Here is a 27,457-nt window from a genome sequence, read left to right on the forward strand (position 1 = left end):
CACGCTCCCTTTAAAAGAACCCTTGCAAAAGATGTAAAGCTTCTGATGCAGAGTATTGCAGTCACACTATGCAAAATGCCAAGAATGTTTCAATTCTGGCTGAGGCTAACTTTCAAAGAAAGTTAATGGTGCTTGTGCACGCAGCAACGAAGCCCTATGTTATACAATCCATTCAGAAGCTAGTATGAAAAAATGAACACAAATTTATATGAATAAAAGAGACTTAAGGGCTTTGCTCAAAATCATGCGAGTCTGTGACTAGTCTACACTTGAGAATGAAGACAGCCCAGCTGTTTCTAACACTAACAAGGGTTTCTTGAGGAATAAAATCACGTTTGCCATCACCAAGCCTCCATGGGCTCAAAGACACCATAAGAACATTTAAGTGGGAAGCCATACCTAGCAACAATAAAGAAAGAAATTACAAAGTGATTAAATAGTAGATTCCAAAGAAATATAAGGTATCACCTTCCTAGCACAGCTGTAACTATGCTAGCTAACTCACTACCAAAGATCATAGGGAAGAAAAAGTTTATTTGGCAACTAAAGGGGTTGGAAGCAGCAGATTATTCCTAAACTGTCACTGATGGTTTTCCTCCAGTGAAAGAGCTATTCTTTGATGCCTCTTACAGCAGGATATGATGCTAGGGCACAGCAGTTCCTGCATTCCCTCGGCACACCAAAGCTGGCAGCACCTCATTTTCAGTATTGTCTCCAGTGGATACTAGTGATCTAACACTAAGCTGCAAAGCCAAGTACAACGTGGAACCCCTCCATTAGAAAAAGTCAAAATGCCCTGCCAGGAAGAGACCCACTTCATACAATCTGTACGTGTAATTACACAACAGTAGACACAACTCTTTTGCACAGACTACATTTCACACAACTCACTGTCCACCTGCAAGCCACAAACTGACTGTTGACAGAAAGCTGTTGAAACATCACTTACTATTCAATAGGCAATACTCAATCCTCTCCCTCCATACCCAAACAAAGAAACTTTCATAAATCGGTGATGCTAACAAGACCACTTGTAGAGTTCAAGTGACTCCCTACCAAAAGATATCAGACAATTTTTGTCAACATTTTTTTTTAAGTAGTTTTAGCTGATATTTGCCTTTGTCATGATGCCTCAAAAAATTACATCATGGCTAGCCCATGGGTGTATCAAGATGGGCTTGTATATGGATTCGTATATCAAGATGTGTCAGTATGGTATCAATAATCATACTGACACATACTGTCTCATGGGTTTTTGTGCCTTCCCTCCTGCAATCACATATTTGAAGTAAAGATTTTTATTTCACATTAATGCTGTATTGAGCACAACAAAGATGTCATTTAGATTCTTGAAGTGTTATCACAATACAACAATAAAAATAATTAGGTTTGAAATTCTCTTGCTCTCCAACACAAAAAGAAACAGCTGTCTTATTGTAGTCCCAACTCATCCAAAAAAAAAATGAAACTTTTTTTTTTTCAGGCAGAGAAGCAAAGAACGTGTCTGAAAAACATCAGCCCAGCAACTTCAGAAGTTACTAAGTATTACTAGGGCAAAGGATTGCTTAGATATCTTTAGAGGATTTCAGATAACACCAGAAGTACAAAGATAGCATGGATACTGTATATCTCAGCTGCATTCTTCAATTCAAACCTTAATATATCAACTACTGTCAAAAACCAGAACGTGTCTTACTTTCTTTGGCTTGATTTGACAAGAAAACACTCCCCAAAGCTGGAAAACAGGCCAATAAGTAACAGCTATCAGAAATGAGAAGACCTGTACACAGTTTAGTTTGACTTCCCAGCATTTTTTTATTTATGCATTTAAACATGAATTGACTCCAGGATGGCCCTAACCATATACACATACGGCTCGAACCAAGCAAGTCAAAATGCACAGATGGTATTATGTTTTCTTCTTCCAAATTCAGTTATTTTATGTTTTGCAAAGCAAGTTGGAAAAATGATGGAAAAAAGCGTCAGATATGAGAAAAATGATAAACAGTTCTATTAATAACAACCTCAACAAAACAATCCCACTATACTGCCGTTTAAATAATATGAAAGAACACACATTATAAGGACACAAAGCAGATCTAGTTTCCTAATTAATTTTGGTTTGGTTAAAGACGTAAGGTCATTCTAATTACCCCTGTTACAGAAATATACTAAGTCCAACACTGCAACTGCTCGAGGCATGAAACTCACAGCTAAGTTTGCAGAAATGTAATTTGTGCAGCAGCTGCAGAATCCAGTGCTACTAGTTTGGCAGAGCTAAAACAACCTCTACTACGCAGGAAAAGCCTGAAACGCTGCTTTTACTGACGCTGGGAAAATATCAACCCTGACTAAAAATGTACTCCACCCCTGTTAAAGGAAACAAATTGATTTGAGCTCAATTCTTGGCAATCATTACGTTTCTACCTAAACAAGCCTGATTTTGACACACTTGGTTGATCACCAAGGAAAAGCCTAAGGCTACAAAGTTGCTGCACAAAGTCATTTTCTCCTTCATACATCTGTCTTATTTCCAAGGCTGAAATGAAACTTCAGCAAGTTCCTGATCCTCAAAGCTGCTAAGAGCACCACACAAACTATACAAATTTCAGAAGCAGAGCTTAGCTACAGTGCTCAAGAACAATTGCATGCCACTGTTCATGATTAAAAACATTTCAATTAAAATGAATAGAGACTTCTTCTTCCTCTTAAAGAATTGTTGGAGAGGTACTCAATAGAATTATGTAATGCTAATGACAGGCTGTTTTTCCTGGCTAAACAAGGACATTAGCTCACAAAAATAAAAATGTGCATTTTAAATGAAGACAGTAGGATCTTACAGAATAGCTTTTTACCCTTGGAAAGCATCACACTATGCAATTCAGTAAGGGAGAAGAACACACCTTAAACAAAAGAAACAAATTTTCATCTCATACTAAATTTAACAAAAAGTTTTTCTAGTTCTCCACAGCATTCACCAATGACAAATGAATTTCTCTGATGCTTTGCTGCTAAAAAGACTTACTTCTTTCTTCTGGTGCTTCAACCAGATCAGCACTGTGTTAAGTTATAGTAAAGTCCGTTCATTTTTTTTCTAGAGGATCTTCAGCCTGGAATTTCATTGCAGCTCCGTCCACACCGTTTTTCCTCTCAGCCCTTCCCCCAGCCAGCCCTCTTTAAAGAACTCCTTCCTCTCACATTTGTTTTTCATTATTCTCCTACTACATTTTATTCCAAACACCCGGCAGTCTCAAAAAATTCATGAGCAGAAGCACCTCTTTATGGACCCTTCTTACTCATTACTTGTATCTGCATCTTGCCTATCAGTTCCTGCTGCCTCTCATCTTCACCACTGGTTGCCCAAAAGTGACCCAAAGAACAACTTCAGCATTCAAATTCTATCTGAAGTAATGGGAGTTTTGCACAGATGCTTTGCAAGATCCTTTTCAAAGCAGTAAAATTATCTTTATCTGCAAATCTGAAACAATCATGTAGATCTGCTGAGTAGCCAAAGTACAGAAAAATTATTTTAAATTACACTGATGAAAAGCGGCAGCCACGCATCTTGTCTTTTGTCAAGGAAAATAGTAAGGAAAAATGTTGTCTTGGGGGAAGGGGAGTGGTGATTCAGGAAAATGGAATTTTATGGCATTATTGCATCCTATAGAAACCTGGTTTGAATATTGATGAAGAGAGGGAAGACATTGGTCTAATTTGAGCAATTCTGACATTCCCTTATTAACCCAGTAAAACGTTTGATGCTACTTACCTGAATCATCAGCTAATCTGCTGATTCTCTCCAACACAGCAATACAATCTCTCTCATCATCACTGACTTCCTTCAAAGTGTCCAGCAAACTTCGAGCCACCATTTGCCTAATTTACAAGAAAGAATTTAAAAAATAGAATTATTTGTGCCCAGAAACACAGCCAAATCAAAAGTCGTGCAATCATAAACATTTCTTAAACCAAACAGTAAAATTTTGCATAGGTTTACTTTTAATGCAGTAAATGTTGTTAGCCCTGCTTTGGGAATTATCAATTCTGATATTAAGTGTAATCCTAAAGAATTGTTTAGTTTAAATGTAACATTGAAAACTATCCCTTCAGCTTACAAGGGTAAGAGAAACCAGCCACAAATTTAAGCATCTGCCAAGTGAGCAAAAGGAGCGTGGGAAGTTAGGAGGCAGTGTCAGCCTTCCATCCTCACCTCTGAATTCCCTCACTTGATTCGTACAAAGCAAGACAACACCACCATTGTCAGAACAGTTTCAGTCATAATTATGAACTTATTTTTATAACAAAAGTGTGAAAACTTCAGCTGAAGATTTCCATACCAGTGATGACATTTAAAGGCTAAACTTCATTCACTGCTCTATAGAGCAGTGGGCACATACTGTGCTAAGAACACACACGCGAGCCCATGTGCACCTGGGACATACGTTAAGCAAAGCAGCAAATGAAATATTAAGAAAACAGGAGAAGAGTCAGAATCACCTCAGTTACTATTAATTCATGAGGATTTTTTCTAATGGTTAACTTCTCAGTGACAAGATGCAGTCAAATGTTTTTTCCCCTACGAGTCTGTTGCAGCCCACGTTACAAAGTCATACTCATCAGTTAAGAGAGCTCTAAACCCTAAGTTTTTAACCAATGCAGCTGACAATGTAGCCAGCAACCCTTCTTCTCAATAACAGCCTGTAATGACATATGGCCATCTTGACTCTGTTCTTCCTCCTTTGGGGCAACATGGCTGGAGAACATCAGTTCAGAGAGCTAGCAGGATTATCCCAACAGTGGAATGGGCCAAGGAGCCCTGCCCAACGTGCTGCTACCTCTTGCACTGCCTCTGAGCAGTTTATCAAAATGCTAAAGCAGCAGCAGGGGTCAAGTGCCAGATTATTTCCAGAACTGACTGACAGAACCACTGTTAGGGTGTAGCCTGGATATAAGGACTGTTGACAAACAGCAGTGCTGTAAACAAAGACAGAAACATAAATAAACGTGGTCGTGTTCACAACAAATGGTGAATGTGAGCAGTTGCCACAAGCTGGTAACAAACAGATGGTTAGATTCCTAGCGTACAAGGGAAGCCTGAGAACTTCACAGTTCTACGCCATCGGAGAAATACAGTAGGCTTTCATGAATTCCCAAAGTCAAGTAAATATTTAAGTTTTCTCAAGCTGAAAAATCAGTAATTTAAAATGTTTGACATTGGCCACTTGCAGAACTCTTAAATTAAACTGTTTTGACATACAGATGAACAAAATCCTCTAAACCAAACAAACTCTAAAAAATACCCTTTGCCTTTAACAAATTTACTTTTCCTCACTCTTCAACATGATAAAAGTGCAATGTCTCTAGGCAGAGATCTTGATTTTCAGTTGCAAGTTCAGCTATCAAAATCCTAATGGAGGGAAACAGACTAACCTAGAAGCAGAGTTGACTTGGTCTTTTAAAGGGCTGGACAGCTCTGAAAAGAGAAGAGGAACATATGAAGCGTATTTCATGCACCAGCCTGCCTGGATGCCTGTCTCTCCTACACATTAAGTATAACCTTGAAAAGCAAAAGAGACATGACAACTGACCCACCGAGTTGGGATTTTGAGCCTACGGATGTAGATGCAACAACAGTGACAAGAGAGTGGACATATGCCAAATCTAGCTGTAAAAGATGGTGGTCAACAATTTATTGCGCAATCGAACGAAAACACACACCCCAGACATTGTTCCCAGCTGGGCATGGAGACAGAATTGAGTTTTAGAATAACATGCTTCCAATCAAGTATAGTGTCGATAAACTTTTACCCCGGTGACCCAGAAGAGCTGTAAATTACACTGAACTAACCACCTCAAGCACCTCTTCTATTTCGGATACAGCTTTCTTACATGTGCTTACTTTGGTTGAGACAACATCCAAGCCATCTGGTGCAGCAACTGACCCTGGATCTTTAACTTGGCATTTGTACTTACAGAATATTCTACCTCTACCAGCAAGGAGGGATGAATGGGACTTCCCTCAGCACATACAGGGCCACGACAAACAGTGCTATTGCATCTGGCTCCTGGGGACTGTGGAATGGCCCCTACCCTGCAGGGAGATTCGGGGAGACTCATCTTCTCACAGAGCTTTGTTAGCAATATTCTGAATAGCGGTGGCTGGATCCCACTGCGTCTTCGCTAGCTCCTGTGAGCTGGACAGATGGCTACGCACAAGTACCCACCCTGTAAGCTGAAGGCCACAAGCCTTCCGCTTAAGAAGAGATGAAAACACAAAACTTAATAAGAAGTAATTTCTATTTCAGGTTAAGTCCACTCAAAGAGACATTCAACTTCTCCCACAGCCTGAAGGTAGAAGATTGCCCATCCCTACATCCAGGTGGTATTTCTCTCTTTTGCTTGTACAAGAATCAATGCATCTACTTTTGCTTTTAGTAGATTCTGGTAAAAAGCATTACAACAAAAGGCAGCAGGGCAAGTCAGGGTCATTTGTAGAAAACACAACTGGGTAAGCAGCCTCTAGTGACAGGGTAATCTCTAACTCCATCCAGTGTTCTGGGAAATGATGTTCACTCACATCCCCTAAAACATCTGGGGCTCTTAGTTCTGCCACTACCCCCAACAATCTGTCAAAATTCTCGACATGCTTCCAAAGCACAAACACAGGAGACAAAGCTAAATCTACCTCACATTTGCCACAAGCCAAGAGCTAGCACACAGGCAACTGGTGAGGAACAATTTAGGCACTGCAAGCTTATACTTCAACGATGCTGTCTGCTGGAGAGTAGAGAGTAAGGAAAGGTCCCTGGTGCCCGAGCAGCCTAATCCTTCTTCTCATGCCAACAATGGTGGTCTAGCTACAAAAAGCTTACAACGGAATGAACTATTCATGGATAGTAGCATAACATAGGCCTAGCGGTAGCCTGCCCAACAACTGCCAGGTGAGCATTTGTCAAATTGTAACAGGGCTCTGAAGGATGACTTGTCTGAGCTAGACATGGATATAAAAACAAAATTAAGTGAACAGGCTTCATGCTCAAGAGAAGCAAGGAGAGCCTCCTGTGACAAGGAAAGGGAGAGAGCTTTCCTCTAGGGATAATACAACATGTCCCCATAGACTGCAATCTAACAGGGAATCAGACACTTGAAACATGTTCACAACACAATCACTCCACCAACATCAGTGATGGCAATGTAAGTGGTGTCAGTGGCACACCTCCTGTTACATTATGCACCTGGTTATCAGGGCACGGCCTGGGTCTAAGATTAAAGATTTCTTGCCATTTCCCTCCTCCTATGGTTCACGCAGTGCTTGCCTCTAATAAGATACCAACCTCCACAAAGAACTTCTACCCTTACACATTCTCAGAGCCAGAAGAGTTGTCTTCATTGCAACAGTAAACAGCATTGCACATACTTGCCTCTGCTACCTGATTATTCAGGTGCAAACAGACTTTTGCTAGCTGCCCCGGCAAGTGAAGCTTCAGATCAGTAACCCTACAGCTGTGAACTCTCAAACAAAATTATTTATTCACCATACATTTCAACTACCACTTAGACAGCATTCATCCTATTCATCCCTTAAACAGGTTACTGGCTCAGGAGAGAGCAAAGACCAAATGCTGGGACATAGCACACAGCACAAGCACTTTAATTATTTTGTGTCGAAGTGAAAGGTAATTAGTGAGGTTCAACTTCACCTGTTCAAGTTTTTTTATCAGCATGCACGGGGACAGCTCGCAAAACACTAGAAAACTGATGGACTTGCACTTAGGATATTCATAGGCACTACTTCACTGCGACTAGCAGAAGAAAACGTGGATAGATGACAAACACCCTGCCTTTATTTACAACCACATGCATGGCACAGACATTTTGAAAACTGCGCACAAGGACCTAATAGGGATATACAGTGACATAGTCCAAGAAGAGCTATAAATACCTTTGCATGGCTCATTCAAACCCCTTTGGTACACTGACCTTATTTGGAATCAGTACTGGGAGTTCTAAGTGATGTAATTGCTGTGTACCAATCATCATTATTAGCCCCTTACTAAATTTATACCATAAAATTTAAATTACAGAGTTCATATGCATGAAGGGGTGCATTTAGCTAGCCAGCTTACCTTACCAATCTTACCAGAAAGAAAGAAAGAAAAAAAGAAAGAAGAGCTTTTCTCTGCATGTTTTTAGGCAAGTTCTAAACCAAGATTTGAGGAGCTTTTATGTTTACATGAATATTATATTCTGAACCAAATCCCAGTTTCAAAATGAACATCTTTGTACCTTTCTTAAGGAGAAAGGCTAAATGAACAAAGGTACACGTTCCCTTTGTCATTATAAGTATCAGGAGTGATGAAGACTTCTTTTAGTGTTTAGGGAAAATTATGATGTTTAATAGTTTGGCTTATATAACTTTAACGTACACTTCTAAGTTAAATTAGAGTAATTTTAATTTGGTATGTATTTATCTGCAATTCTGTGTTTTGGGGGTTGTTTCATTTTTACTAAATTTTATTCTTTGGCATACAGTGGGATCAGAAGGACTGAAACATCAGTACACAGGAAAGAGAAGCTAGAAATGAGAAGAAATAACCTGATTTATCCTAAAATGACAAGTTCATTGAGAAACATCCTAGTCAGAATGAATGGCACTTGCATGGCTTTTGCATGAATTTGGCATTTCCTTATTGTCAGTATTCACCAAATAAACAGAAAATAGAAAGGTTACGCTGGGCTGGGCTGCACAGACAGAGGGAAAGGGAGTGTGGTGAGGAAAAAAAAATGGGGTAGCTTTGGAAATCCCAATTCTGAATCAGCTTGTTGACTGTAATCTGATGTAAATGAAAATAAGGCAAGGTAATTTCTTAAGATCGTGGAAGGTCTTGATAACGTTTCTCAACATCCCACCAAGCCTACTGTCTTTGAGAGGTTTTTAATACATAGTACAGCATAGAGGGATGTAAACAGCACCCTCCTGTTTCAGTGGGGATACTTTCTGCATGCCAATCCTAATTTTTAAACACACAGTAAAATAACCTTCTTGACTCTACAGAATGCAATTGGAAATCTAGTTGGATTTCCAATAATTCATCCTTACCCTCAATTCCTTGCAAAGAAATTCACTTCTCAGTTCCTAAAAAGTCTCATTCCACAGCAGAACATATATTCTAAAAATTTCTGGATCTGCTCCAGAATCTCAGAAACGTAAAATCAAACTGGATACTGTGTTATTGTAGTCAGGAATCAGAAAGCCACATTAAAGTCTATCTGGAGCCTACAAAGCAGGAAGACTACTTTCTGCAGACTGTACCGAAAATAATATGCCTGTGCCATGAAAGCAAAAAAGACAAGTCACCCAGACTGCTTTAGGCCAAATCTTCTCCTATACTGTAGACAGCAGAAGTGCTACTGATAAGCTGTGCAAGCATTCCAATGCATAATTCCTGTTCGAGATCCCATGTACTTTGAGTTACTGCTGAGTGCTGCTCTACCAGTATTTTGAAAGTAAACTTCTTTTTTTAATTAAAAAAGGAAATTAAATGGAAAAAAAAAAGAACTAGTATTTTAAAAAATATCAGGTGTTAATGGAATTGGTAAAAAACAGACAACCCGGAAGCATACTAGGACATCTTAAAGTCACTATCACCAGTTCTGGGACCTAAATGAACCTCATCCAAAGACGAAGATGCCTACAGAGAAGAGAAAGGTAGAGCATTTCCAGACCTCTCCGTTCAGTCATAAGGGGGGTTCTTCTGATAGATGGATGAGGTTTTCTCACAGCTAAGAAAGTCTGACCAGTAGGTAGGCTCTTGATAGAACTCCTACACTGGTACACAAAAGGACTCTTCTGCAACTTCTTAAGTAATATTTTCTAAGGGAAAAGCAAAGAAGTACTTCAGAAAACAAAGCAGCATGGCAAGGAGGTAACTTTAAATATCCTCACTGATAACCAGGACTGATCATACTGATGAATGGAAGTCTGCCACGAAGATCTGCTTTTGTTTGAAGAGAAAGGGCAACAGCAATTCCTCAAGTAGGCTGATCAAAAGGAAAGGGTCTGTTGTTCAGGTGCTATCTTGCCATTCAAATAGACCTACTAATGATTGTTGTGCACTTTGAGCCTTCTTAATGATGAACAGAAGCAAGATAATGGTGATAAAGCTTAGGAAAATCCTTACAAAGAGTGAGGATGCAGGCCACAACGTGCCAAAAATTAATACAGCAACCACTCCTGCCATTCAGAAAGCTGGTGAAGGATTCCATACCTTATGCTCTTTTTCCAGTTCATGTTATCAGAAGTTATATATATTTAAATAAAGAGGCAATTCCTCTTTACAAATTCAAATCTTATCTGCTAATACTTCTTAGGATCCAGACAGATCAATTTCCATTTCAGAGGAACTACCTTTGACCTTCAGACACCAACTAGGAAATTGCAAGCACTCCAGGAATCCACTCAAAGACTAGGCTTCTGTAGTAATCAGTAAAAATAATTTCAATTTATTCAATATAATCATAAACCGTAAATGTGATACATACGCAAATGACTAACCAGATAGAAAATGAAAATAAAAACAATGCAAAAAGAAAGAATACTTTAAAATGACATATAAAGATTTTTTTTTCAAAGAACACTGAAACGGGAATTCATCCATTTAAAGAAAAAAAAAATCTTATCCAAATTTACCTAGGCTCAATGATTGAGCTTCAAGGGTTTGGGAATCTACAATTTGAAGCCTGAACACAAATACAAGTTCAAGGTCACAGGAACTTAGTTTTATTAACTTAATCATAATATATATAAGTGAATCCAAACTTACACATAAGTAACTGGAAGTGATTATACCATTTCAACGAGACAGAAATTAACTTACATTTAAGCTGTTTATTCCAACCTTTTGCCTATGAAATGCTCCAATTTATCTCTGAGCAAAAATCTCTCCATTGTTTCCTCAGACTGATGCTAAGTCATCACAAACTCTGCGATCCTTAACCCATTCAAGTTGAATTGCTACTTAGTCTTATCACTAATGACTATCATATGCTATTTCCTTTATTTTCTTAAGCTACATAACACACCTAGGCCTAACAAAGACAGCTAGGATTAGGCAAGACATTTATAACAACAGAACAAAAAACAGAAAATGATAGTTACTCCACCCATTTTCCCCTGCAGAAAAGACAGAGGTAAGCACAGGATGCATAAAGGTGGGCAGCAGCATCAAAAGACTTCAAGTTTATGCACATCCCGCATCCCAGTAAAACATTAGGACTACTATTCTTGATGAAAACTCAAGTTTCTCATAACTTGAGATTCCAAGTTCGTTCTCCACTCTACAGGCTTTTATTACGTGACTGTCACAATGAAATACCTATAAATCTAAAAGCTGTCTCCTCATTCCTCCCTCCCCACAAAATCTGGGCAAACACCCCCCCCCCCCCCCCGGTGGCAAGTTACTGACATCACCTCAAACGCTAAAATGACACAAACTTTGTATTTCAGGAAAACAAACAAAAACTTTAAAATTGGTCATTTCAGAACTAATTCATACATACATATTTGTGCAGACTGTAAGACAAACCATAATATATTTCTTAGCTTCAGATAAATTAGAAAGAAATTAAACCAACCTTCCAAACTGGGATATGTTCATGTATGTAGTACGGAATTTTAAGCATACTTCACGTGACTGAAGCATGTGACTAAATCCTTACAGAAGGGACCACAAACAACAAAACTGAGAGGCTAGTCTACAGGGTGGTTGATCACAGATTTATCTTCCATATGCTGCTAAATCAGATAATTCAACATAAAAGCAAGCATGTTTTATTAATTCAGAGACCAAACAGAACTATGTTAAAATAAAACACCAGAAAAAGTCATTTGTATACATTTCTGTGATCTGTTTACCGTTACAATTAAATGTTGGGTTTGAATTTCTTCATCCAATGGAACCACGTGTGGGTGTAGGCCTGCGAAGTATTCTACAATACCTGTGCTTTTAAGTGAAGCAATTAGCTCAGTGGCATTAGCAAAATAAAACTGGGCAATTGCAGACTACAATATTAACAGGTAAGCAAATATTTTCTGTTATGAAGAACATTGTGCTATCTGCAAGTAGAGGAAGCATCAGCAAATAAAAGGAAGAGTGGAAACTGAAGAATTCCTAAGTATTTTTTTAAAATAATTATTTGTATTTCATGCAAATTAACTTCAGTCAGATTTGAATCAGATTAATAGTTTGCACACAGTTAGGCAGACATTTAAAAAGCATACCTGTTGAATATGTTCTCACTTGCAGCGTACTTGTCCAGTCTTCCCAAAGGCGTCAACATTTCATCTTGTGAGACAAAGTCCAGGGCTGAAGGTATAATAATCACATCAGACTCTGAGCTGTAGTCATCCACACCAACTATCAGAGACATCAGAAATACTCCTTATAATCACAGTAGTTTAACACTAAAATGATGTCTGTTGTTGGTCTGAAATACAGAAGTCTAGGCAAGGCTCTAATGACACCGTATTTACCAGCTACACTAAATAATTTCCCCCACCTTTCCCCAGCCCCCAGAAAGCTTTTCCTATACAAAAGTCATTTACTCAAAGTTCATTTAATCCAATTTTTAGGTATTGTCTCTACATTCCCAAACATGACGTTTCACTAAACATACGAGGTTCATGCTATTTTAATCTGACATTTATACTTTATATAGAGAGATTTTTAATCAGGCAAGTGACTTTTAGCTAATTCTAAGATCAGCTTTTTGAAGGTACACAGACTAAAATCATAGGTGCAATTAGACCAGAGGTAATGCAGCAGCTAGCAGAACAAAAACCCACATTAAAAAAAAAAAAAAGGCATGTTAAAAAGTTCAGACGCGTCGCTGTTATCTGACTACCAAATAAAAACCAGGTACAGATCACCTACTGTATAATTACTAACCAGCATGTCAAAAGACAACTTCATATGAACAGAAACCACAATAAACTGGAAAAGGGGTCCAGTCCTGCTCTGCAAAGCTGCTTGAAGCATTAGGATTTGAACTACCCCCTTTTTAAGCTTCCAGATGCCCTCTCAACACCGCAGTCCCGTAACAGACATAGCCTGCAAATGCAACAACTTACTTGCAAGAACGGCAAATGCAATTGCTTATTTGCAAGAACTATCCCAGGTCACCAGCTTTACCCCTGAAAATACAACACTGCAGTATGCTACAACTGTTCTTTGGTCTTTTATTTGAAAAGCCTTTCGAAAACTGGCAAATATATAGGTTGACTGATCTAGAGGTCCAATGATGATTTTTTTTAAAAACGTGAAATCTGTGGAGAAAAAGATTACTCATGTCTTCCCTTCCATACAGCTGTAGCATATTGATTATCAGACATTGCATCATTAACCTCAATGTTCGACATTCCAAATACATAAGCAGCTAGCACTTTCTGAATGTCTTACCTCATCATATTTCAAATGTTAAAAGAATTAACAACCAAAGGTCTCTAGAAGAGTAATATTTTCACACCTAAATTGAATTAATAGCATCCGTTTACCAGCAAATTAGTTCTCCATCTTCTCGGTAGAGAAACAGTGATATCGTTTAAGTGGTCATAAATAAAGCCTATGCCTGGATGAAGGTCCAAATTCTGCAGTTGCTGGCAGCACATAAAAATCCTTGAAAGAAATCAAAGAAGCGACAGGAAGAAGAGCAGGGCACATTAATAGAAGAGTATAAGAGGAATCGGAGAGAGTGGCAAGGAAGAAAGTGTACTAGCAGCTGTGAGAGCCAAAGCAGCTGGAAGAGCAGTTTGGGGAGACAAACTAGTGCTCTCAGATGTGCCCAAGGTAGAGGGGAACACACTGCGGGGGGAGGAGGAGGAAGGCTTGAAAAAAGGTCAGTTGCATAAAGCTATTGCAGCACGAAGGGCAAGCACTTAGCAACACACAGTTTACACAACTGTTTGAACTTCTGTTTGCCCAGACCTTAAGGGACCGAGGCATAATGGTTCAGGGTTTGTGGGTTTATTTTGTTTTCTGGGTGTTGCTCCTTTCTTTTTTTCTTTTTTTTTTGTTTGTTTTTTTCTCTCCTCCACAAGACCCAGTTTTATTTTCGCAAGAAAAGGTGAGGGAAGGTAAGAACATACTCATAAAGCGAGTTAGGATTTGACGCTCGGTAAGTTAACAAGAAGCAGGTTATAGGGTTTCACTGAATCAAATTCAACCCCGGAATTCAACTGAAACCAGAGGTTTTCCTGTGTTAGTACTTACGCCAAGACACCTATGCACAAACACCTTTCTCACATAGACTTGTCTTACTGTTGTATGAGAGGTCCTCCTTTCAGAGGGCTGATATAAGACATTATTTTTGAAGCAATGAACTCATTCTGCAGCACCCATACATGAATTAAGTTAGACGCTTGCTCCGCATCTCAGGAAATGAACTGCATTTTTGTTTTTTGTATCACTGTAGTCATTACCTTCACTACGTAGCTAACCCACTGCACTCAGATTGATTTCTAAACTCCAGAAATAATCAACTGGCAGGGAATTACCACTCTAATATTCAGTGAAATTCATTTTATAACAGGACCCTATATTCCTATCTTAAAGTCTGCAGATCAGACTATGCATTTACATGTATAAACTGTGGAAACTATGTCAAATATAGTCGCCAAAAGAATTTTTATTTTATTTATCAAAAGTATCAATAAAAAAAAATATGATGACCATCACACCAACCTCTGCCTGCTTTACTTCCTCCATTTCTCTCCTCTCAACCTCAACTTTGTGTTCAACATCCCCTTTTCTCCCCCTCTTCATTTCTCCTTGTCTGCTACTCCTACGGTGGTCCAACACAGACGTCATCTTAATCGCTGCAGAGCACGAAGACAGCTCACTCGATTTATGCCGTACAAACTAGTCACACAGTCTATTTATGCCATACACACATACACCAAAGCTGGCCGGACGTCTGATGCCTTTGATTTAAGTGAACTGAATGTTCTCGTAATTTTCGCCTGGTCAAACCAGTGTCAGACCTATCAATGACAAATATAAATATGATACATATAAATATTAGGAGCTACTTGCAATTTCTGTTTGAGGTCTCATTCTAATTCAAACAGAAAATGAGGTATGTGTATTTGACTCTGCAGTGTTTTGCACATTGTAAAATTAAGTTTAGCATTGCAACAGGCTTGATTTGCCTCTGTTACTGATACTGAGCAGTATTACTCAATCCCAGCACCTCAGCTTTTAGTCAGAGATCGTTCAAATGACGGCATCCTGATAAAAGCAACCCTAAGACCAAAAGGGAAGAGAAGGGGGATTAAAGATCAATCAGTGCACGAACTGATATGGTTACTAAAAGCACTGTTACAGTTACCTACATATTCTTTTTCACTCTCAACACCAAGACACTGATTCAAGCTAGCTAAAAGGACCGTCAGCCCACAATATTTGAAGCTTATTCCAAAAAAGGCATCAAAAAGGCTTTTAACTTGATATTGCCTCTTCAGCTCTCCTTGGCTGAGTGCTCAAACTTGTGTGTAAAAGCCAAGTACCACCGTACCTTTTGTGCTATACATTTTACACACAAAAAAAAAACCTTGAATAGATGTCTTGCCTTGTTCAAATGTAGAACGTGCAGTTGGTCACTTTCCCTATTTTTCTGTACTTTTTCCAACTAGTACCAGTAAGTCAAGACCAAGCGCTCAGCAGGAACTGAAGCTACAAGCCACCACTGAAACTACTGCAAATTCAGTGTTTAAATAGCTTTTAATCTGGCCTTATATGTTCACGCCAACTTGCAAAAGTAGACCTAGGGAATCAGGGGTTTCTATAAAAGCATCCTGTCCCACTAGCTCCAAGTCACTACTGGTGGTGGGGTGAGGAACAGTCATCAGCCAACAGTGTGAAAAGCAATCACAGTGCCACTACTTTCTGTCCACATAAGCCAAGCAGTGCAAAATTAATAGATGCAATAATTAACCTAGATGCCCTGGGTTTGTACTTAGTTAGCAAACTTCTCAATTCTAGAAATTTTTGATTCTTCAAAATTCTACACTACTACCATGAAACAGAAGGCAGGGAAAAATAACAAAAAAGCACCGAATTTTGTTTTAGTATCTAGCTATCACTGACGTGTATGACACGAGCCACAGAACTCCTCTCTCTACCTTTGTTTTCCTGCCCAATCGTTTGACTCTTGTGCAGGTTTTTCAGGCTTGTCTCTGTCTTGCATCTGGTCCACACCATACCAAGAATATATTAAGACACATACCTGCCTTAAGTTCTCCATTTTACGGCAGGGATACAACAATTATTTGCCCCAGTTATTAACTAACACAGACTACAAAGCCATCTCGCTGAGACAGACTGTGCTTAGTCAACCAGTGACAAGTTTGGCTGAGAAGTTATACGCAACGCAGTGAAGTCCATTTAAAGCTCAGCCCCCTATAAAACTGTTGCCTGCAGGCCAATTTTCAAGGGAGCTCATTTTTCTACTGTATTTCTCATCTTTATAATATCGTTCGCAAAGGTCTTGTTCATGTCATGTCTTTACAGGCAGGCGCAAAAGATCACGTTTGAAAAAATAATGACTTTTTTTTTATTTAATAATACAGGAATGACTTTCTACCACGGACTGTTCAGTAGCAAGGTCACGTGTATTCTTCTGCATCTGCTGTGGGCTCCATAGCAGAAACACAGCCTCCTTCATTTTGGCACAGAAACTCAGTAATGAGAAGAGAGGCATTCAGATTATGAGCAACTCTTTATTCCTCAGAGCTGAGCAACAAATAACTTTAAAGATTCAGCATTTCCATCTAATATCAAGTTCCCTTATTTTACCTTCTGTATTCCCAAAGCAATCTCTAGATCTATTAAGGAGTCTCTGTCGCAGTTGCTACGGATTAACTAAAAAAAAAAAAAAAAAAAGGTCTAACTCTTTCTTCAACTGTAGCACAGACCATTTGCTCTCTACACTGATTATTACCATAAAGATGTTCCTGTCAATGAAGCACTCGAATGGAGAAAGGGCTTAGTTCTGTTCTGCTGCTCAAGCAAGTAATTTTTCAGTTTAATTGTCAAGTAAAAATATTAGTTCTCCAAGCCCAAACATTCGATATTGTATCACAAAATAACAGTAGCAAGTTCTGTTCTAAATCAATGTCCCCTGTGCTATGAAAGAATAAATTCACCTTGCATTCAGATTTCTGCAGAACACAAGCAGTATTCTCAGCCCTTCAATATCACAAATAACACTATTTTCCAACTCATTTTCTGTAAGAGAATCACCTTGCAGCTCGACATTCTGCAAAGAGAAATCCACCGCAGCAATAGTGAGGTTTTTGGTAGAGCGTGGAAGCTAAACTTGGGTGTTTATGCTCAGTTACAGACTCACTGCTCTCTTTAATTGTGCACTGTATTCCATCTCCAGTTCCACAGTGACATCACAGCCCAAAGTCATTCTATTTCAGCTTCATTTGCTACCACAAATCTACCACACCACTTCAGTAACATTAACCAAATGCTACTGCAACTGCAATTACACAGATATTACAAAACGTGTTTGTAACGCCGAGTTCCACCACCTCACCTGCCTGATACTACTCACTGCTGATCGCAGGAAGCGGGAGCTGCCTTTTCCACGAGACACTAGAGCAGAAAAGCAGACAGATTTCAGAGGCTAAAAATGCAAATAAGGTGCCACAAGTTTACTCTGATTTTGTAAATGCTGTAAGAGAAAAATGCAAGTTTGAACAGTGTGCGATTCTAATTGGCAAAATACAAGACAGGCAAGTGGAAGTATAGAAAGGATCTGCAGGTAGTAACTGGAGATTTCTGTCTGGCTGCTTATTAGTAGAAATAAGAACCACGCTTGCCCTTTTTTTGTCTCTCACCCCAACTCTGCTTTGAAGCACAAAGTGTTATCCCCACTTCAGCTCCTTTTCCATGCATGTTAAATCTCACCTGTGTGCACAGACCTCCCCATCTGCACTCCACGCTCTGTGATGGGAAAGAAAGGGGAGAGAGGCAGAAGCAAGGAAGACGAGGGGGAAGTGTAAAGCAGCTCTGATCCGAAGGTGCCGTGCTAACGGCAAGGCTTACCACATTAGCCCCTACGCAGCACTTTCATAGTAAAGTCTGCTAACAGCTTGACGCACAGACAGAGCAAACCCGTTAAAATCAGACTTGACTGCAGGCTTCAGGAGGGGAGCATTTAGCAGATGAAAGAAAGATGCAGGAATCAAAATCAGCAGCTGTTTACACACAGAACCTGTGCAAGTATGGCACAGCAAATACAAAAGAGCCACTAGACTAAACATAACAGACTAAGGGAATATTTTTGTCTAGCAAAAGCCTTTAAGAAAAAAAAAGGCAGTTATCAGGCATGCCAAAGGAGTTGCCTTTCTCGTCAAATGTACGAGAAAACAAGGGGTGATACACAATCCTTTAAAAGAAACAAGGACAGGTGCAGCTACAAACAGGTTTGTCTCTTCAAGGCGTACACAAGCAGCACCGCAAATCCTGATCTGCTCTGAAACAAAGGGAAAGAAAGCTCCGTCTCTTCTGCTCTGAAGCAAAGGGAAAGAAAGCTCTTCTTGCTCACTGCTCCTTAACTTGCACAGCAGCAGAATGGACCTTCTACCGGTTAACGGTCAGACCTGCAACAAGAGCTGGGACACAGGAAACTGAAACAAAGAGGACATCCAAGCTACCAGTTAAAACAATCAGCAGTTTATATTTTGTCCCCCAGTTTCCTGCTGGGAGCATGTCACACCCATCACCATGGTATCCGTGTCCCTTGCTATTTGCACTGCATGCAATTAAGGCTCCTGGAAGGAGGCTGGAGTGAAGGAAAAGACAGTGCAAGCAGGAAGTTACTCTAAGGTATTTTTTTTCTCCACAAGTGCCTTACAGTCAAAGGTAGCCGCCCTCTGAATGTATCCCACTGCTGCTTCTGGACTTTTTAATCATCTGCATGACTATTTGAGTTTTGTAGCATTGTGGAAAGAACCCCACTTCCATCTCCAACCAAGATGTTCTGCCTGGTCCTACCACGACAGGATGCCCACGTTCACTGTGCCTGGAGCCCCACTCACGTTCTGCCCCTAACTGGGCAGCTGTTACACATGAAATATTGAGCTCAAACTGGGTGTGCCTTACCCTTGGTATGCTTTAACCCTCAACTAACTGGAAGGGAGAGCACTGCAAGGCAAGCAGTTGGAGCTCAAATGTCTTAAAGGCTTGTGCCAGCTCTGCAATGACGTGACACGAAGTTATATCCCATCAGCTACAAATCCAAGTGCTCCACTTGACTCAAGCGCTGCTTCACTGCGCAGTTATGTTGCTGGTTCGAGCACAGTATCTCAAACTTGCTTACTTGGGCTAAAAGCTGCAAAGGCAAGCTTTATGACTAGTACATCCACAGTCTGTAAAATACAGCTTTGCAACATAAATCACTTGGAACTTCCTAACTGCCCTTCTCCTCTCTCCACTTAAATGTTCTGCAGACTTTTATTTTTTGACAGAATTCAAGACGCTTGCTGGGATAAGCCTTTGTGTTTCCTGAGCACTCACAGGAGGAAATTCTTTCTGCAACTCCTCACACTCTTCTTGTTTCTGCAGTTCTTCACACTTTTCCTGTTTGGGCTCAAAGTGTAAAATTGGTCAAGAGGAAAAGATTAAGTAGCACTGAATGTATTGGATTCAAACTTAGAAAAAGTAAGAACAACCATGGATGTTAAATTCAATGTTATCAAAAGTCATTTCCTCTAGTAACACATACATACGAGCAAACTCACACATGAAGTATCCCTACAGACTCATCAAGCTATTTGTCCTGCAGGCTGGAGAGGAAGGAAAAGGTGGTCTCTCTGACATTCAAATATTTGGGAGCTATTGAGGCACCATGGCAACAAGACAAGAAAATACCTAAGCAGGCTTGTTTATTAGAGGAAAACATTCCAACGGTCTGCATTATGGTTCCTACAGAATCACATTTTCTTTTCTTAGTATTTCTAGCTATTATGAAAATTGTATCCTGGAATAACACATTTTTTGTTATATTTGCCTTTCATTTTTTCTTTCCCTTAAAAATAGTAATAAAAGAAAACAAACAGTAGCTTCAACTCTTAGTGCAGTTGTCCTGCTATCTCAGATGCACTCTTCACAGTTGCATTTTGTTGCTTTTTTTCAAGCTACCCTCTGGACAGAACTTTAACACACCATTGACAGAAAGAAGTGCACCATCCCACCCAAACCAAGAAAAAGCCATGCTATTTTTTCTCATGCCATGTGTTCCAACGCAGGCAGAGATGCCCTGCTGTCCTGGGTTCCTTCAGGGGAAGCCGTCCCTGGCTCACCCTTCCAAAGACAGAATTGTTACTCCAGCTCTCACAGCAGAGGCTGCCGTTTCAGCCAGCTCAGCTCCTGCCAAAGCCACCTCTTGAAGCAACTACTCTTACAATGAACACTTTCTGCCCACACAGAGGGGAAATCTCAGCAGCAAAAGACACCCAGACGAAAGAGAGGCATTTCATCTTCAACACGCTGCAGTCTGCCACCTCCACAACAGGTCAGCAGAAATAACTGCATGAACACCGAGGTTTCATGTTATCTTAAGATTTTGATAGCTTTCATGTCCTTCCTGACTCTCTCCCTTCTTCCCCTTTGTCTCCAAGTGGGAGAGGAAGGGAAGAGGAGGAGAATACCTGTAGCCCTAGGACAAAATCAGAAGGGAAAAAAAAAAAAAAGAACCAGGAGCTGGCAACCTGAATTGAGGATTCCTGCCAGAGACAGGAACATAAAGGGTGTCTGGTGAAAAATGTATTTCCACATCAAAAGTGATGCTAGTGACCTTGGGAAGCTGAAAGCCTGGAAAATTACCTCTCTTCAATCCTCTGCTAGGGGTAATGGAGAAAACGTGCAGCTGCATGAGGAAGGTTCATTAGCCTGTATCAATTCAAGCACAACCCTTTCCTCAAATCATCACCTCCTCTCTAGGATCCTAAGAGGTTTCTCAAGAAAAAGACTACCTATTACCCACCTGAGACCCCCACAACTGTAATTCCATGGGGACACAGCCAACCACCTGAGACTCCCAGTTTCTGTGAGGGTCAGTTAAAAGACAAAGAAATGAACTGAGAAGTCAGGAGAATTAAAGCACGATCTCCAGGGAAAAAAAGACTGAACGAGTACGCTTCATTAGCATTGAAAACTGATTATTAGATTCCCAACTGAACAAAATCTCAGTCACACCAGAGAACTGATCCCGAGCACTACAGCATGTCTGCCATTAATTGCTGTTAATTTCTGCAATGCAGAGACTACGGATTGCATGCTACTGAAATGCCAACCCACTAACCCCTCAAAATACCTTGGTGCTCCCTCACCAGAGCTATGACACTGACAAGACCAAGAGGCCAGTACTGCAGCACAGCATTTGAACATCACACTGGAATTTAATTATACCAAAAGCCCTAAGCCTAAGAAGAGACCTAACTTTCAGTTTATACAGAACAACTAACAGCGTAAGATTTGGTAATTCTTACTCTATGGTAAGGAGCTACAATACAAAAGCTTCTGATATTGTTGTTTATGCCTGTGAGAAAGGTAAGGTGAATTTTAACATAACATGGTGTCTCAGTATACAATACTTAATTCACTGCAAGAGAACAAGAGCTAGAACACAGTGTCAAACTGTGATTTGACACCACAGGGAAAGGCAGACCTATTTAATTGGAAAAAAAAATCTTCTGACTTTAAGTATTGCCAAAAAAAATCAAAAATGAAATTGAAATTAAATACTTCAAATGGAAATAAGCTTTTATTTGGGAAAAGACTTCTGCACGACCCAAAGTCTAATAGAATAATTTAATTAAAAGCATTCAACCAACACAAACTCACTGCTAATGCCAGATGATTTGCTGATTACCTGGAACATGAACACGTCAGTGATAAACCAGCTTTTGACATCTGCAGATGCACAAAGAGTATTTTCTTCAGCTCAGCTAAATAACTGGTTCATTCATTTGCTGGGAGAAAAGGCTAAAAAGACCTGGCTTCCTTTTCCAATCACTGAAAAAAGAACTAGATACCAAAACCACAGATCTATTAGATTAAAGTTACTGGACTCTTTTTCTTTTTTAATCTTTAGGACTGCTCTATCCACTAGTAAAATCCAATTAGTTTTTACAGTTAATGAAGCTAGTGATAGTTATAAAGTTTAACAAAAAGATACTGTCTTAATGTTAAAGTCTAATACTAAGGAAAACAAGTTTATATATACACACATGTATATATATTTAGCTATAAAGCCTCGTTTAAAGGTTAAGTTTAAAAGTTTAAAAGCCTCATTTAAAAGTTATAGACTACAACTATCTAAATTACATTCGGTTTTAAGATCTAAAAATCTAAATCAGTCCCTGTATTTTTAAATCATGTGAACACTAACTGTACAGAAAACGCTAACTATCACTGTTTGCCAACATGACAAATGGCAAAGCTTCAGAATCTGAATGTTAGGCTACTAAATCACCAAAGCATGCATGTAAGACTTGTGATTGTCAAAAGTCCAAAAGCTGTATGTAAATGTAGCTCTCAGTTATCAGTGAGAATAAACTTTTTCAAAAAAAAAAAAAAAAAAAAAGGGCAAAACAGTAAAACCAGTTATTAAACCAGAATCTCTCCTCCCTCGATTTAAATCACAATTAAAATCCTGAATGAAATAAAGCTATCCTGTTTCACACCCTGAATTCTAGTTACAGATAGCTCCTTTTTTCAGAACACGCAGCCTGCACACATCAATGAGCAGACTGAAAGGAGCAAGCATCACGGTACGTTTGATTCCATCTATCTGGACTGATCAGTTCAATCTTCAGAGGCATCCATGAGGAAGGGAGGGAGGTAGAATACGTCTAGGAGGAATCGTAAAGGTTTTTGTTGTTGTTGTTTATCAGCAAAAATAAATAATTCTACACTCCTCGTTTACTTTTCAATCATTGGTCTTGGTTATTTTCTTTCCTGTTCTCCACTTAGCTCACTACACTTTCTATTTTGAATGCACAAAAGAAGTATTTGAACAAAAGCCAAATTTTCAGACTTCTCTGCACACACCATACAAGATTTCTGATGGAAAATCAAAACCAATAGGTCAAGCAGTGTAACTGCCCAGCTGAAACTGAGCCGCTATCTTATTTTGCGTAGTGCCCAGATGGGATGGGGAATCTTCTTGCAGGCTCCCACTCTGAATTTTCACCCTCTTACCATCATGGATTTCTTTTCCCTCCTTTTTTTACCTTAATGGATATCACGCTAGGATTCTCGTTAGGTTCACCTCCACATGAAAAAAATGCAACCAAATGTTGCTAACCAGATGGGGGCAGGACACAGTCATGACTACATTTAGCAGTAAAGCTGCTTTCACAGCAAGAACTTACATTTAGGAATTACATTTCTTTTATGACCTTCTGTACATCCTGCTAGAATACATCCACTGAGGTATTTTGTCCTAAACTTCAAACTTCCAAACAAGGAAAAGCCACTGGCTGACCATGGGAGAAACAATTTCTTTCATTACTATCATAGCCTTTAACATCAGGAGCTACCTGGACAGACACAAAATATTAGCTGGAATTAAAGCACTGAAATGCCACTTGTCAAGCTCTGCAACTACTTAAAGGAATCATCTGGGTAATGTCCTGTCAGGTGTGAAGTACGCATTCACCTGAAAAATAAAAATCTGAGCTTTCCCGTGGTTACCAAGCAACCGAGAGCAGAAAATACGAAGCTTTCAAAATAGAAAAGCAAACCAAAGGCAAAATTAATAATTTAAAAGGCAATCCAGCTGGTTTGTCAGCCACTCTCTAAAAGCCTTTCTTATAAAAGCTCCTGTTTAATCTCTGACCTCTTAAACAAATAAACAAAAGGCAATTTCTAAACAGATGCTTTCCACATGTACCCTGAAGATCTTCCACTACCCCAAAGGCAGATTAGTGCTCTCTACTGATATCTAGTAAAGTTACGTTTAACTTAAATATTTATCAAGTCCTCTTTTAGGAAAAGGTAAACTTTCTTTTACAAGCAACTATTGAAACAGTACAGCAAAGATAAAAATAATTCATTGTTCGCTATTTCAGGTCAATCAGCATTCAGTGAGCAGGCACAGGAACTGAGGGGTGGCGCAAAAGGCTGAGTTGTACACATTGTTCATTAAATGCCAGTTCTCTGGTAAAATACTTCATTTTAGAGACCTTAAAGACTGAGACCATAAAATAGCTGTTGTCAGCTGTGAAAAGCTGTACAGATGCCTAGTTTATTACTTGTAGCAGTAACTGAGTATTGTTGTTTGCTCAACTCCAGGACTTTCTCCTACTGTTTTACAACCCGACCAATAAAAGCTATCTATTAGTTACCTTATTGATTTCATGTCCTTATTTCCTGTAATACTTTTACTGCATTTGAAAATGGTGACTCACCTTACGAATTATCACCATTAAAAAATACACTTTTGTGATTCAGAATCAAACCTAAACTCGCCGATGAGCTACAACTGAACGCCTAACCTCCTGAAGCATGCCAGGCCACGGGCCTAAGTAGATACCAGCTTCAGATGCCCAATCCAGATCTTTACACACGTATCTAGTCTCACATTTTGTATCACTCCTGGCTTTTTCCACTGAATCTCACAGACGTTTTGCTGTTGGTGGATACCAGATCAGCCAGAAGCACAAGGACTAAAATTACACAGTTGGCTTTTCTCAATAGCCTATCAGCTGGCCCCATCTCAGCCTTCTCGTACAATTCACTTCTTTTTCCTTGTTTAGCACGTTTAATAGCAGGACCACAGCTGCCAGAATCACACACGCGTAAAAGCTGCCAGCACTCCCAATTTTCTCACCATTGCATTCTAGCATGCAGGAATACACCTCTAAACCAGTTCCTAACTCCTCTGCTCAGAAGAGCTGTAAACATTTGAAATATTTACAGCAAGGTACTATAGGGTGGGGTTCAGCATTGGTAAAGCCAGGCAAAAACTGCGGCTTTTTGTGGTGTTTCTGTTTTTTGTTTTGAAACTGCCTTTTTAATACCTGCAACCATGAAACGTAATCCCAAATAATGCATCACTTGCAAAAACCTTCACAGATTGCTTAAGACCTGTTGTACGTGGATACAAGTGGCTATTTCAAACAGGTACAAAAAGCATCCCAAGGGACGTACAGTCTCCCTACTCTGTATCACTTTTTGGTAGCTCACGCCCACCTCACAAGAACAAAACCATACGAAATTAAGAACCATAAAAGACACTGCGTGACTGAATTATGTCCAGACAGCACACATTGATTCATACAGATTCCTCTTGTGTTTGTTTTAAGTAAAACACTGAAATATTGAGCTATTGACTTTTATCTACTTCCATAAAACCTCAGTCATTTTTAATGAGGTTTCAAGTTTTTAGATTTCTCTGGCTCTTGCCTTCAGAATGCTCTCATCTGGACTGAGTCATATAGATCCGAGCATACATCATTTCTCCCTTTTTAAAGACAAGACCATAACATTCAAACCACCACCAGGGAAACCATAGATTCAGAATCATCTCTCCTATGGCTACAGTCATATCCTCCTCCAACTCCTGTTTTACAGTCGAGAAAAATCATAACCTAAGCAAAAATTTAAGAAGGCGCTTTCTTTTCAGAGTGTATCACTTCTAAAGAAGTCCTCCTGTTATCACAGAAAGTTTTCAAACAGCTCTGCTACCAGTCCCAATTCCCAGCAACCAGAAGCGAACAAAAAATGAAGCTTTGCAGAAAGGCTCTCTTTGTGTGTGGGAAGACGCAACAAAAAGCTTTTACACATCAGATCCCAAAACTGAGAAAAGGAGATGTAAAACATTCAGCTAGGCTCTGAAAAGCTAAAATAACACTCCCATAAATAAAAATTATGCCAAACGAAAAAGAAGAAAGGGTTTTTTCTCCTGCAATCTGGTCTCGTCGTGAGCAGGCTGTGCAGCAGACACGTACCTTCAGACGGTGGCAAGGGTCTGCTCACCCACCGCGGGCTGCCAGGCAGGAGCCTGCGTTACGAACCGCCTCAGAGAGGGCTGCTGCCTCCATTTTCGCATCCTACCTGATATTTCTTGTGCTGCCAAAGCTGCCTCGGCGCTGACACGGCCAACAGATGCCGCCTCACCTGGATAACGTTATACACGCCGCCCGCCAGCCCTGGTACCCCTGAATTCACATTTTGAGCCAGAACCGCGTCCCGTGCTTCGCGCCCTCACACAACTCCTCTCCAGAGCCTATTCTCACCAGTTCATAGAAAAAGGGGCCTGAGGGGCGGGGTGGGGGAGCCAAACAACCCCACCACCCGCCCAGCGACCCACACGCTCCCGACGGGGATCCGGCGCCTTCCTCCCCACAGCCTGCCCAGGCCGCGGCCATGGGCGTGCGGGGCGACGGCCACCACCACCCTGACCCCGTCCCCTTCCTCCTTCATCCCTCCTCCTCCTCCTCAGCCCCTCGGGGCGCCGCCGCCACAGCTCCCTGCGGGCGGCCCCCGCCGCCCGTTACCCGCCGCCAACGGGCGCCCCACGCACCCCGGCGCTGCCGCGGGGGAGCCCGGCGGAGCCCCGCGCACCCCCGGCCGTGCTTCATGGGCAGCGCCGAGCATGGCCTCTCCTCCTCCTCCTCCTCTCCTCCTCCTCCCGTCCTCCTCCTCCTCCCACAATGCACCCCGGGCATCCACATTTGAAACGACTTCCTCGCCCCGCAGCAGCCCCTTCTCCTCCCTCCCTCCCCTCCATCCATCCCACCGCGACCCCACTCACATCCGTCGATCTCCTCCTGCAGGTCCTCCTGGAGCAGCGACAGATCTGCGGGGACAGGCGCACCGTCAGCCCCGCACACACACGCGCACACACCGCCTGCCTCCCTGCCGACCCCACCCCGCAGCCCCCCGCACCCGGACGGGAAGCGCTTCCGAAACCGGGGCGGGGGAGAGCAGCAGCAGCAGCAGGAGGAGGAGGAGGAGGAGGAGGAGGGCTGGAGCCTCGGCGGGGAGGCGGCGGAAAGGGGGAGGGGGGCGCTACCTACCCGCCATCTTGCTGCAGCCCCCGCGGGGCGCCGCGCTACATGGAAGGAGCCGGGCAGCGGGGCCGGCGGCGGCGGCTGCGGAGGAGGAAGGGGGCGGCCCCGGCGCTGGTCCGGGCCCCGGGCCCGGCGGCTTCTCCCCGCGTCCCCGGGAGAGCGGCGCGGGCGGGCGGGCGGAGGCAGGCGGCAGGGAGGAGGGGTCTGGGCCGGACACGCTGCCCCCGCCTCCGCCCGGCGGAGCCGCGCTCGCTCCCGGGCTGCCTCGCTCGCACACGGCCGCGCCGCGCTCCCCGCCCCTCGCTCTGACTCACGCCCGGAGCCGCCCGGCCCTGCCCGCGGGCGGCGAGGCTCGGGACGGCGAGGGTA

General features: G+C 41.2%; 1 protein-coding gene across 7 annotated transcripts in view; it reads right to left on the reverse strand.

Moving 5' to 3' along the window:
- The window catches only part of PPP4R1 (protein phosphatase 4 regulatory subunit 1), a 64,153-nt gene extending 36,926 nt beyond the window's left edge, over window positions 1-27,227 (reverse strand). Inside the window, exons 1-4 of one of the 7 annotated variants that reach the window (XM_035318079.1) lie at window positions 27,095-27,227; window positions 26,830-26,874; window positions 12,281-12,365; window positions 3,770-3,876 (exon numbers count right to left, since the gene is read on the reverse strand). In XM_035318079.1, coding sequence (XP_035173970.1) covers window positions 3,770-3,876; window positions 12,281-12,365; window positions 26,830-26,874; window positions 27,095-27,101 — 244 coding nt within the window. In that variant the 5' untranslated portion in view covers window positions 27,102-27,227. Of the gene's footprint in view, window positions 1-3,769; window positions 3,877-5,430; window positions 5,474-12,280; window positions 12,417-13,524; window positions 13,733-26,598; window positions 26,759-26,829; window positions 26,875-27,094 lie in introns of those variants that run through there. The other 6 variants (XM_035318078.1, XM_035318082.1, XM_035318077.1 and 3 more) reach the window with 6 other exon arrangements.
- Between the last annotated feature and the right edge of the window lie 230 nt (window positions 27,228-27,457).

The sequence above is a fragment of the Oxyura jamaicensis genome, chromosome 2, assembly GCF_011077185.1.
Source record: "Oxyura jamaicensis isolate SHBP4307 breed ruddy duck chromosome 2, BPBGC_Ojam_1.0, whole genome shotgun sequence".
Classification (NCBI taxonomy): Eukaryota; Metazoa; Chordata; class Aves; order Anseriformes; family Anatidae; genus Oxyura; species Oxyura jamaicensis.